Source organism: Podarcis muralis, chromosome 3, assembly GCF_964188315.1.
Source record: "Podarcis muralis chromosome 3, rPodMur119.hap1.1, whole genome shotgun sequence".
Taxonomy (NCBI): domain Eukaryota; kingdom Metazoa; phylum Chordata; class Lepidosauria; order Squamata; family Lacertidae; genus Podarcis; species Podarcis muralis.
Genome location: NC_135657.1, coordinates 121,309,421 through 121,321,839, shown reverse-complemented (window position 1 = coordinate 121,321,839; position 12,419 = coordinate 121,309,421). Strand labels below are relative to the sequence as shown.

Genomic DNA, 12,419 nt, shown 5'->3' with positions numbered 1-12,419 from the left:
CTCTCTGTCCTACATATTTGGACCCCGTCCGCCCCTCTTTTGGGGGATAGGCGACCAGCCTGGTTGTCTAACGTGTGTTATAATGATTGCGGTTTCCCCAGGTGGCTGGGCTGTCAGCAAACCAATCAAGATATATAATCAAGATATATATAAAGGATGTCATATAAAGGAGGGAGAAAGGTTGTTTTCTGCTGCTCCAGAGAAGCGGACACGGAGCAATGGATCCAAACTACAAGAAAGAAGATTCCACCTAAACATTAGGAAGAACTTCCTGACAGTAAGAGCTGTTCGACAGTGGAATTTGCTGCCAAGGAGTGTGGTGGAGTCTCCTTCTTTGGAGGTCTTTAAGCAGAGGCTTGACAACCATATGTCAGGAGTGCTCTGATGGCGTTTCCTGCTTGGCAGGGGGTTGGACTCGATGGCCCTTGTGGTCTCTTCCAACTCTATGATTCTATGATTCTAAGATGCAGTAGGTTATCAGCAGTGATCTGAGTAGATCAAAAAGGTTGGCTTTCAGGATCAAAGACTTAACCACCTTCAAACAAAACAAAACGTATGTCCACTGCCCTCTTCTTCTGTGCTCAAGGGGAGGCATTAAGAATGCGGGCTCCCCCAGGAAGCCAGGCTGGGTGTTACAGATTCTCCCTCGGATTAATATGGGCTGGAGGGAAAGGGATCTGCCAGGTGTATCTCAAACTATAGAATTGCCATTGCAATTGCAAGAAGAGTGCCACTTGCCCTCTCTGATATTTCTAAAGCAGCACTGAATTATTACCAGGTTGAGGGAACTCAGCTCTCATGACCATATTTTTTGATCTGAAAAGAGGAAGGAAAGAAAAAAAGGGCCTCTGTTTATTTACGTGCTGTAAATCATTCAGGTGTGTTTCACGAGGGACTGAAATTGAACGATGCAGCTACAAGCACCGACCCTGAGCAGAGGATTAGAGGCAAACAGCAGACTTCACCCCAAAGCATTTCACAGCACCGATTTAGTTCCTAAATGCGGGTGTCTAAAGGCAGAAGGAAGACTTTGCTAGGAGCAGGCGTGATTCACCCCCATTTGCTTTGTATTCCAAAACAGAAAAGAAGAAAGGGAGGCATGCTGCCTTTTGCCCACTAAGCACCCAGACCGTCCTCCTTCCTGTCCATGAGGCACCCAGGAAAGGATTCAGCCAGACAATGGAGCCTACGGGGACCAAGATGGCCTTGCTCAGCAACGTCCTGGCAGCCTATTCCTTTGTCACAGGTAGGCCCCCCCCCGCCACCACTTCTCTTTGCTCAGGGGGTCAGCTATCTTTTTCATCAGGGGGCCGGTCCACTGTCCCTCAGTCCTTGTGGGGGGCCAGTCTATATTTTGAAAAATATAAATACCCTGCAAGCTGGTCCCGCAGCTGCCTCCGGACCTGGAGGAGGAACGCACTCTGCACGTGCTCAGGAGCACGTCTCGGCACCGCCTACTCACCGGCGTTGTTGATGCGCAGCAGCCGCTCCATCAGCCCGTCCCCGCGGAGCTCCCAGGCGGCGTGCACCAGGCGCTGTGGCCCGTCGCCCGAGGCCAGGTGCACGCGGAGCACCAGGCAGGCAGCCTGCAGCTTGCCCTCCAGCTGCTCCAGCAGCAGCGTGAGCCAGGCGCCAGGCGCAGGGCCAGCAGGCACGCCAAGCTCCGCTTGAAGCCCCGCAACACACCCGTCACGATGCCCGTGGCACCACCCAGAACCGCCGGCCTCTCCGTCCAAGGCTTCGGATTAGCTGCAGGAACTCCAAAGCTGGGCCAGCGTCGCCGCCCGCCCAGAAGCCATGCCAGCATCGCGGAAGTCAGTCCCCGCGTGGCAAGGCGTCCTCAGCATGTGGGGACTCACCGAGCAGGCGGCAGGGTCCGCGGGCCGGATTTAGGAGCCTGGGGGGGCCACATCCGGTCCCCAGATCTTAGTTTGCAGACCCCTGTGTTTACTGGATGTTTCATGAGGCTGTATCAGGGTATCTGAATATCACATTTCAAGGCTGGAGGAATTATTATTATTATTATTATTATTATTATTATTATTATTAAAGCTTTTTGATTTGTTTTTGTCAACCAGAGAACAAAAGGAGTCCAGAAAAGGGAGCGCTGTGTGTATTTTCTGTGGTTTCTGATGCCCTGCTAGCTCACTGTGTTTTGTGCACAATTCTGCTCCACCAAAAGAGAGGACAGAAGAGGCCTCACACTTGCATAGAACTTGCATAGTGTTAATTGATATGTATATATGCAAATTTTAATGGTGATTTAAATTTCACATAAAACAAGTCAGCCAGTTTCCCACCACATCACCCCAATCTTGTCTATTAAATCGGACCCCACCTTATATTATCCCCAGCAATTCTTCCATTAGTTTATCACCCAGAGTCCAAAATAAACTCCCCTTCAATTAATTATCCCCATTCATCACCAGCCACATATCATTTACATCGTTTCACATGAAAGGAATGAGAGGTAAAAAGAGTGGTGGAGATGCTCCCTATGAGACAAAGGAGCCAGTAGGTAAGCTGTTATACATTTACTGATTTTTTTCAAAAATATTTAAGCAGAAGCCGCCAGCCAGTAGCTGAGCTTCCACCTCAGATGTACCAGGGCGGGGGGTGGCGACACCACAGCATCTCTGTGCCATAGCAATACTTCTGAATTAGGATTGGCGGAGTGTTGGCCAGAGAAGGATTTTTAACAGCTTGGGCTGCTTCACCAGTTGGAAGAAGAGAGCCCAGCTGCTGGGCTGCCTCCTCCTTCTTGAAGCGGGTTTACCCTGGAAGCTGCTGCAGGATATGGTCACAAAGATGCTCCCTGGCCCACCTGGGGGGGGGGGACCATGTTGCTGCTCCTTGGTTCCTGGGCCCCCTTGAGGGCGTTAATGCTGATATAGGAAACTTTAGATGGCTTGGGGCCCATGTTTCCAATAGAGGGCCTCTTCCAGTATTAGCCAACTGGGCTCTGAGAGGGGCAGAGGGACCCCCTTTGCTGTCCTGCTGGAAGATGGCCCTTTCTTACGACGAGGGAGCTACCTTACTGGGCTTACGATGCCAGGCCAAACCCATCGATTTACCCAGGCCCTGGGTGGCAGTGACAGAGAAAGTGCCTGGAGGCTGGGGTTGATCACGCTACTCTATTTTGCCGTCTTATTTCAGTAGTAGCAGCAATTTATTAATGTGCTCTTATTTGAAGTTCGTCCCTTTATGAACTTCAAAGTGGCAAATACTTCTTTTTCATTCTTAAGATTAAAGACCTCCTCACTGAGGAGCCAACTCTCTGTCCTGTAATTTAGAGAATTAATGATACAGGTATATTTACTCAGCTCAAGAAAACTTGGCTTCTCTTCAACTGAAGTGTGAAAATGAAGTAATTGATGGAATGTCAACATTTTGAATAAATGTTTCCTCGGGTTACAACATTTATCTTTCATCTACCCTTGTGTTGTACTCCTTGCATGATATCTTTTAGTTCCTTTCCCCATATAATTATTCCTTTGCAACATGGGAATTATGGGTTTCATACCTATGTTTAAATTTGCTAGGACTGGAATTTGCTAGGGATGAGTAGATTGCCCCATTTTGTTCCATTATTCTGTTGCTTTCCTGTTTTTTCTTGGGTTCTACCCCACTGCCGAGGAGAAAACAAACAAAGTCTTGTTTCTATTAAAGGAGGAAATGCCTATTCCTTCAGCTTTTAAAAAGCAGAGTCTCTCTGCTGAATTGCACCAGTGCCACAGCAAGGGGCCTTTTAACTTCTAGGCTTCAAGTTAATACAGTATATTCTTATTCTTTTAGTATATAAATAGGTTGCACAGTGTTGTGAGGATTCTATCTTTTAAAACTAAGGCTGGCCCTATAGTTTCACTCTTTTTTAAACAAAAACAATAACTTTTTTCAAGGTATGGGTAAAAATAGAAAGTAGCCTGCCACCCCCGTCACCATGAGTGGTACAAGATTCCAGGGGTTCCAGGCGCTTCTCCAGAGTTCATGTTTCCTTTGGGAATGAGGCACAGCAGAAACTGTGGCGTCTTTAGGATATATGGTTTATAGACACAACGTGAGCCTTTTTTGGAGGGGTTTCCAGCATTAGCATCCCAAAAGGGTCTTGTTTCTCCCATAGCCCCCGCTTTGGATTCATACAGACCTCAAGCATTGCTCTCCAACATTGCTCTGACTCTCCTGCTTACTGCAGTGTTTGCCCATCATATTATTACTCCTCTTCCTTACACCAAGCTTCTAGATCACATTTCTTCTCACTTTCTACTCTGGCTTTATCTTTGGAGGAAGGAGCCTCACCCTTTTGCCATCTCAAACAGAGTCCTTTTGATCCATTGTTCTCTTAATGGCCATCATCCCTGACCACTGGTCCTGTTAGCTAGGGATAATGGGAGTTGTAGTCCCAAAACATCTGGAGGGCTGAGTTTGCCTATGCCTGAGGTAGAATAGAGATACCTTGCCTGGTAACCTTTGATAGTCTTACCCTTGGTGAATCTTGTCTAATCTTCTCTTAAGCCATACGTGTTGCAGGCATCACTGCCCAGAGCCAGTTCCATTGTGGAACCATGCGCTTTCCTGAATCTGCCAACGTTCCACTTTATTGGATGCCCACAAATTCCGGGAGGAAAACTTCTCTACCCACCTTCTCCACAATAGACATGATTTTATAAACTTCTTTCAAGTCACTTCATACTCACTTTCCCCCTAAATTAAAAGACCCAGCCTGGGGTTGGTGGAAGAACTGTGCCTGGATTGACAGGTGACAGTTTTGAGGCAGCTCAGGATCTAGCGGATCCTAGGTTAGCTTGGTCCCTCCCCCATGTGGGTGCTTCTGCAGTGCTTAGCTCATGGGGCACCCTTCAGTCAACCTTCCTGCAGCTGCGATGGGGACCTGCCCTCTTGGATGCTGGCCCTGCAGGGTGGGCAGGGGGCAGCTTTTGGCTGCATGATTGGGGGTGTGGGGGTGTGTGTCTTGGGTCGCAGCCTCACTTTGTCCCTCAAGTAATCTGGTGCAGAGGGAAGCCGATAGTATGGGTTTGGTACCTCTGTCCTGCCCACAGCAGTAGGTCTGCCATAGCGGCCGGGGTTGTTTGAAGCTCAGGACACATTCAGTATAACCTCTGTGGATGGTGCCATTTTATGACTTCGCCTCCATTATCATTCATATTTAAATCATTATTTTAATTATTGCTAAAATGCTTTTCTGATATGCTCACCACTCTTTCTTTCAATGGAAGAATTATAGCATTATAACAGCACGCCGTACTGCTATAATTCATTATATGAGCATTGCTATAACACTCTAGTCCAGTCACAATATAACAATGACTGAATTATAGCATCACATAAAAAGGGGGTGAATGCAGTGTAGCAAATTCAAAATTGTATTCCTAGCGTTGGAGGCCCCCAAATGAGATGCATTCGTGTACAACTTGGGCCTGGAAGCACTCCTTAAGGATTTACTTTTCCCAAACACATTAAATATTTTAGTTGCATGTCTCGCTTTAATTTCTCACCTCAGTGTGTCACCATCTAACTAGATCACTGCCTTCTCTAATGACTTACTCCTTTGACTTTCTCCTAGTTCTCTTTATCCTGCATCTCGAAGGTCCAGGTGTGTGTTCAGTCCCCCACCACATCTCCCACAACAGATTGTGTCTCAACTAGATCACCTCATCTATATTTTCTTAATATGAGCCTCACATCCCTTTCCTCCCCACTCCACCCTACTCTGAGGCTCAACCTTATCTCTGTCCCCTTGTTTGGTGGAAAGCCAAAGGATTACAAAGCTGTTTAAAATTCATGTTTTCTTTGTTGGGCATTTCATTTCATCCCTCTGCACCCTTTAAAAAACATTTCCTCTTCTACATTTCAGAAAATCCTGAGCGAGCTGCTTTGTATTTTGTGTCTGGCATTTGTGCAGGCCTTCTCCTGACCTTGCTGGTTTTAGTACTCCGAATCTCCTGTCAAACTGATTGCAAACCATTGCAAACCAAAAAGCCATCGCGGGACAGTGACACCAATGGCAGTGACAGCGACGATGACTCAGACACTGCGTCCGACCTGTCTGCTCGACGGCACCGCAGGTTTGAAAGAACACTGAATATGAACGTTTTCACCTCGGCTGAGGAGCTAGAGCGAGCTCAAAGGCTGGAAGAAAGGGAGCGCATCATACGAGAGATTTGGATGAATGGGCAGCCAGATATCCCAGGAACCAGGAGCCTAAACCGTTACTACTAACAGCTGGCCACTGCTACCACCTGGTCCAGCAGTCACAGAATCCTCTAAACCTGTTGCTACTCAGGGAAGAGGGGAAACTCAAGAGTTCCCAAGGCAAGCTAACCTTAAGTTTTGCCTCCATTTTCCCCAGGCAAATTGCCATCAGGGTTTTGCTCACAGACATCTATTGCTGTTGCTGGTTTTTTTGGAGCAGAGGGGACATACCAGACAAAAAACTCACTTTATATTGATTTGAAAGCATCTATATCATGGATTTTTTTTTTACCACATACCTGGCAAGGATGAGATTTGCTTGTATATTGTTTTAACAATCAGGATCCTACTAGAGGCAGGGCTGTAGCTAGGAGGTGGTGAGGTGGGCCTCTGCCAGAGGCACAGGCAATTGGGGGGCACAAAATCGTCTGAAAAATATGTCCATAAATATAAATATTGATTATTGCCTCATAAGAAATGGTTTTAAATAGAGGGTGAATTGAATGGGGGGGGGGGTCGGGTTGGAAGAGAGGAGGGAAGAAGAGCTAATTTGTCCATGGCTGGGGGTGCAATTTGGATGGTTCTGCCAGGGGCGCAAGATCACCTGGCTATGACTCTGCCTAGAGGTGATTAAAATACAGTGTTGGTGAAGAGGGAACCGAAGCAATAAGTCATGATGAGGTTTGCAACATTGGGAAATTGTGGAATTAACCCATGTACAAAAAAACCAAACCTTCAGAACTGAGTATTCTCACACTATGAAACTATCTTGGTGCTTAGATGCTCAATATCCTGTCTTGTTATTTAAGGCTGTTTCAAATCTTGCTTTAGTGGCAGCAATTTTTTAAAAAACTGTTATCTCAGGGATAAAATCCTTCTCCCAATACAAGTTCCCCCATCCTTTCCCCCCATCCAATATTTTTCTCATGGGGGCTTGTTATTGCAGAAGTTGTCAGTGGTGAGTAAACTGTTAAAAACCTCAAAGGTTGAAAGGTTTTGTGAGTGTTTGTGAGAGTGCGCGCGTGCACACGAACACACACACACACACACACACACACACACACACACACTGCTGTGCAGTGCCTTACTGATACTAAACTGTAGTTTTCTTATTAGCAGTTATGCATAAATATTTCATATACAGTATTATATTCCCCCTTTCCCACCAAAAATAGTTTTTTTCACAGTTGCATTGCAGGAATACAATGGGAGCAAGAGTGGCTTAAAAAAAACCACACAAGGATGAATTTACTTGCTTCAATTTTTTTTTAAAAAATATCAATCTTCTGTTTCAGGTAAATGCACTAGAACATAAATGATTTTTGTACAGATTCCCCAAAACTGCAGACCTTCCAACATTCCTTAGATGGAAATAGGGACATTTCTCCCTCCCTCCCATTTTTGCTCCCCTCCAGAGCATTTCCTGTCCGAAGTAAGGCGAGTGCTGACACCCCTAAGCCAACAGGGCACAGTGCACCTCCAGCGCCCTGAGAAAACCCCTTAATCTTGATTTTGTTTTGTTTTATTCTTTGCTAGATTTACAACAAGAAAAGCACACACGAAACCTAAATTTTACAAGGGAGCAAGGCTACACATGGATGAACTAAACATTTTTTTTAAAAAAAATCAAGATGCTTTGCCACCCAGGGTGGCCCTGCCCTCTGCCTGCCCCTCAGAGCCAGGGCATTGTGTGGGGCTGGGCCCCTCTGCTGGTGGCGGCATCCTCTCCTCCTCTTCCTCACCTGCTCTCCAGCAGCCACTACAAGCTGCCCAAGGGTGGAGAGGCCATGGGGTGCTCCCTTGCAGCCCCCATCACTCAGGACAAGCGCCGGCTCCTCCTCCTCCCCCAGCTCAGCAGCAGCAGCACCACCATTGGAGGGGGGGGGAATAAGGACATTCTGGGATCAAATCAGGAGCCGGGTTTTGTAATTCCAGGATGGTCCCTGGAAAATCGAGGCCCTTGGAGGGTATGAAGTTGCTGCAACTGAGAAAACAGCTGTTTCATCCTGTTCATCTGGCCTTAGGGTCTGAACACAACCAAAATCTTCCTCGGTGGCCCAAGCATTCCTAGAAGGAACAGCCCAAGCTTTCAGCAGGATCGGAGTGGGCCTGATCCTGTAAACATAAACTAGGCTCCTTGCTTTTATAACCGGTTCAAGTCATTTCTGCTGGAAGTTGTTGGCTGGTTTGCACACACGGATCCCGGATGTGAAACTGCTCAGTGGCCTTAGATATATTAAAGGTGATAAAATGTTTTCTGCGTTTCTTATGTCTACCAGGCATTAAGAGCCTGACAAGGAGTTCCAAGGAGTTAATAAGGCTTCCTTTCCTTCTTCCCGAACCTACAGTGCTGCTAGTTAACTCTTCTGCTACACACAAATAAAATTGTACAAAACAAAAACAAAGCCATTTAACACTGGGTCCTTGGCATGTGAAGTCTGTGTCAAGGGGCTGACATTTTCCCTCAGACCTTCAGATACACGCTCAGCCGTTTCTAAACTTTAGGTTAACTGTTTCTATAAGTCTGTTCTGATAGGACTCTTCCTGTGGGTCTAGACAGCTATCTCTCTCTGTCTTTGTGCCCTTAGGTCACGAACCACCCATGCATTTTTGTCTCTGCTCCTGCTGGCGCCTTTTAGTATGCAGTCTCCACAGCATCTGGTGACTGCAGAGTCAGACAGGCCTTTGGCCATCTTACTTTTGTAGTTAAAAGCCTATGCAACTAAAATGTCACTCAGCAGTGATGACTGGTGTCCATCTGGACGGGAAGAACTGAGGGCAGAGAGCAGGACAGCCAGTGGTAGGTGGAGCTGGCCATCTTTTGGTACTCCTCTTCCTCCCTTCCAAGGACACGAAGAAAACGTAAGCACCTCAGTCCAAGACCTTAACAACTACCGGAACAGTATTATCTTAAAGTAGACTGGTTCATGTAAACGGCTGTCTTTGCTTGCTGCCTCTGCCGATTTCTAAACTGGAGATAAAATCTGTGACTGACCTGCCTCTCAGCTCCAGTGTGGCAGGGAGAAGTACCCAGGGTCCAACCAGGAGATGAGTTGCCATGGATCGATGACCATGAAGGAAAAATGGAAATTAAATTGTAGAAGATGACGCTAAAAGATATTTAGGATTATTTGTTTCTTTGTGTCTACGGGACATCCAGATTTTGTGAAATTTCCTGGAATCAAATGGCAGCCACATTAGAGCACATTTCACAAGCCATATTTTGAACTTCGTTAGCACTGTCCGGGCGCTCTTCCAGAGTAGAGAGTCCAGGCCTGGGTGGTGGATTTTCTCTCTCCTGGAAACCTGCTAATGTTCTTTTGCTAAGAATGGTCTCTTAGGTTCTCTTTCTAGGTTCCCTCCTGACAAGTAGGGCTGCTAGTATTCCTGTTTTCTTACTTCAATTAAATATATTTCAGCGAATTCTTGTCCCATATTCCCATGACTCATGAAATACAGCTTTAAAAAACAACAACTTGCTTTGCTATACATGTACCTCCCCACAAAGGGCTCCACCAGACTTCACTTGTGGCAGAAAACCTGCTATTTCCTGCTGAATTGGAGCAAACAACAACCAGATTTTCTGCACATTGTCGTTTGCTCCGATTCCATGCTAAAGAGCGGGTTTTCCTGGGGAAAGCAGTGTGTGCCAAATGGGAAACCACTGGGACCTGTTCTTTGTAGGCACGGGTCAAGTGGAAAGTGGGCGAGCCCAAAGTCTTTTTCTTCTCCCTAAACAATGTTTTTATTTTCATGTATTAAAAAAGTGGTTTTCTCTTTCTCTCCCCAGTGTTTTAAATGTTTTTCTTCTCCCTCTCTCAGAAAGTGGGAAATTGCTCCTTAAAAATAAGTTTTTAAAATTAAGTTTGACATTTTAATCAACATAATCTATCAACATAAATCACACAAAGCAATAAACATACATCCCCTTTCCCCCCACCCAGGGACTTCCCTCAACCTCCCCTTTTGGATCTTTAAAAAATATTTTCTCATTCTGCATATTTAAAAATATCTTAATATCATTCTCCTTTGCCTAAATGCTCTATTTTTTCCAAATTTTATACCAAACCATTAAAATCCCATATTCTATCTATTTGTTTTCAAATCATTCTTCTACATCTTTCACATTCTATTTTACTCAAACCCTGCTAATGAGCCTTTAAAAAAAAAAAAAATTCTGCATATACAGTGGTAGCTCGGGTTACATACCCTTCAGGTTACAGATGCTTCAGGTTACAGACTCTGCTAACCCAGAAATAGTACCTCGGGTTAAGAACTTTGCTTCAGGATGAGAACAGAAATTGTGCTCCGGCGATGTGGCAGCAGCGGGAGGCCCCATTAGCTAAAGTGGTGCTTCAGGTTAAGAACAGTTTCAGGTTAAGAATGGACCTCCGGAACAAATTAAGTTCTTAACCTGAGGTACCACTTTATAATGTAAACGCATTCCAGTCTTTTTAAAATTCTCTATTATCTTTATCTCTTAATTTAGCTGTAATTTTCACCATTTCTGTATATTCCATCAGTCTAAGTTGCCAGTCTTCTTTCGTTGGCATCTTGTTGTCCTTCCATCTTTGGGCTAAAAGGATCCTGGCAGCCGTTGTGGCATACATAAATAAGTCCTTGACTTCTTTTGGTATTTCTTGTTCCGTAATGCCTAATAAGAAAGCTTCTGTTTTTTTAATTAAATGTTATTTTAAACATCTTTTTCTTTTCATTATAAATCTCTTCCCAATAACTTTTAATTATTTTACAATTCCACCACATGTGGTAAAACATCCCTTCTTTCTCTTTTGCACTTCCTGCATATACTGGAAATTGTTTTGTACATTTTGGTTAATTTAACTGGAGTCATGTACTATTGATACATCATTTTCATATAATTCTCTTTCAAAATTACACAATCCGTAAATTTTAAATCAATTTTCCTTAATTTCCCCCACTTTTTCATTTGTATATTATGTTCCATATCTTGTGCTCACTTAATCATTACAGATTTAACTTCTTCATCTTTAGTTTCCCACTCTAACAGCAGACTATACATCTTCTTCATCGTTTTAGTATTATCATCTACAATTTCTCTTTGAAATCTAGACAGAGTATAACTAACTCCTTTCTTTTTGTCTTCTTTAAATGCCTCATTTACTTGAAAATATTGTAACCAATCATTTATATGCTAATATCCTTAAAATCTTTCAACTTTCATTTCCCTTTCGTTTCTGTTTCCCTATATGTAAGCCATTTTTCCTGCTTGCCCATTCACCAGCACGCTAGCCCAGTGGCCTCTGTTGCCCTTTGGATGGACTCCCTGATTGGTCAATGGGCTCCGTAAAATACATTTCTATTAGTCTTTTCTCCCCTCCCCGGGAACTTCTCCACACCCGGCACCTCACTGGGGGGGGGGGCCCTCCGGGGGAGGCATCTCCCGTGCATGCAGAAGGTCTTGGGCTCAATCTTCACATCTGCAGATCAGGCTAGAAAGGTCTGTCTGAAGCCCTGGAGATCCCCTGCCAGTCAGGGAAAACCAGGCTGAGCTGTGTGGACCAATGACCTGACTTGGCAGAAGGCAGCTTCCTGTGTTCCTGCGTGTTTCACCGCTCCCGATAATCTTTGGTACCAATTGTGGCAGAAGTCCAGGACTCTACCTGTTTCCACCCCCACCCCCATACTGTGCTGTCTTTAATTGTTGTATTTGTTCTGTGAGCTTCCCAGAGACTTTATGTTATGGAGCAGCAGTAGACATTTGGTACATGAATGTCCCATTGAGTGTGATGGGACTTACGAATCAGCAAGAGGAATCAAGGTTGGGCCTGGCTCGAAATGGCCGTGGGATGCCAGTGAAGGGTTCCCCTTTGTCTTCTGGACTTGGCAGAACTGAATATAGGCTTGGCTACAATGATATCCTTCACTGAATCTCTGCCTTTCGTGAAAATTTCCCTCAATTTCTCCCTCCCTTCATGGGAAGTCTCCAGTCGTTAGCCACTCAGCCGCTATTTTGTAAGACTTTCTCAATAAAAACTCAAGTTTCCAGAAAAGTTCTGATCTCAACTTTGTTGACTACACAATCCCTTGATTTTTCTGTTTTAGATAAAAAAACTATGCTGGTTGTGATTAAGCTCTAACCAACAGACAACAGCTTGTTCTCTGGAAAAGAGGCAGAGCTGCAGAGCGAAATGGACATCTGAGCTAAATTCTCCTAGTTGCTCATGTTC

The 12,419-nt window shown here is 45.1% G+C and overlaps 1 protein-coding gene across 4 annotated transcripts in view; it reads left to right on the top strand.

Annotated features, from left to right (window-relative positions):
- EVA1A (eva-1 homolog A, regulator of programmed cell death) overlaps window positions 1-12,419 on the top strand; it is a 62,156-nt gene that overhangs the window by 25,473 nt on the left and 24,264 nt on the right. The window contains exons 2-3 of one of the 4 annotated variants that reach the window (XM_028721817.2): window positions 1,082-1,246; window positions 5,873-7,194. The exons of 1 other annotated variant lie outside the window; for it this stretch is intronic. In XM_028721817.2, the coding sequence (XP_028577650.1) occupies window positions 1,180-1,246; window positions 5,873-6,237 (432 nt within the window). In that variant the 5' untranslated portion in view covers window positions 1,082-1,179 and the 3' untranslated portion in view covers window positions 6,238-7,194. Of the gene's footprint in view, window positions 1-1,081; window positions 1,247-5,872; window positions 7,195-12,419 lie in introns of those variants that run through there. 2 more of the 4 variants (XM_077926627.1, XM_077926628.1) reach the window with 2 other exon arrangements.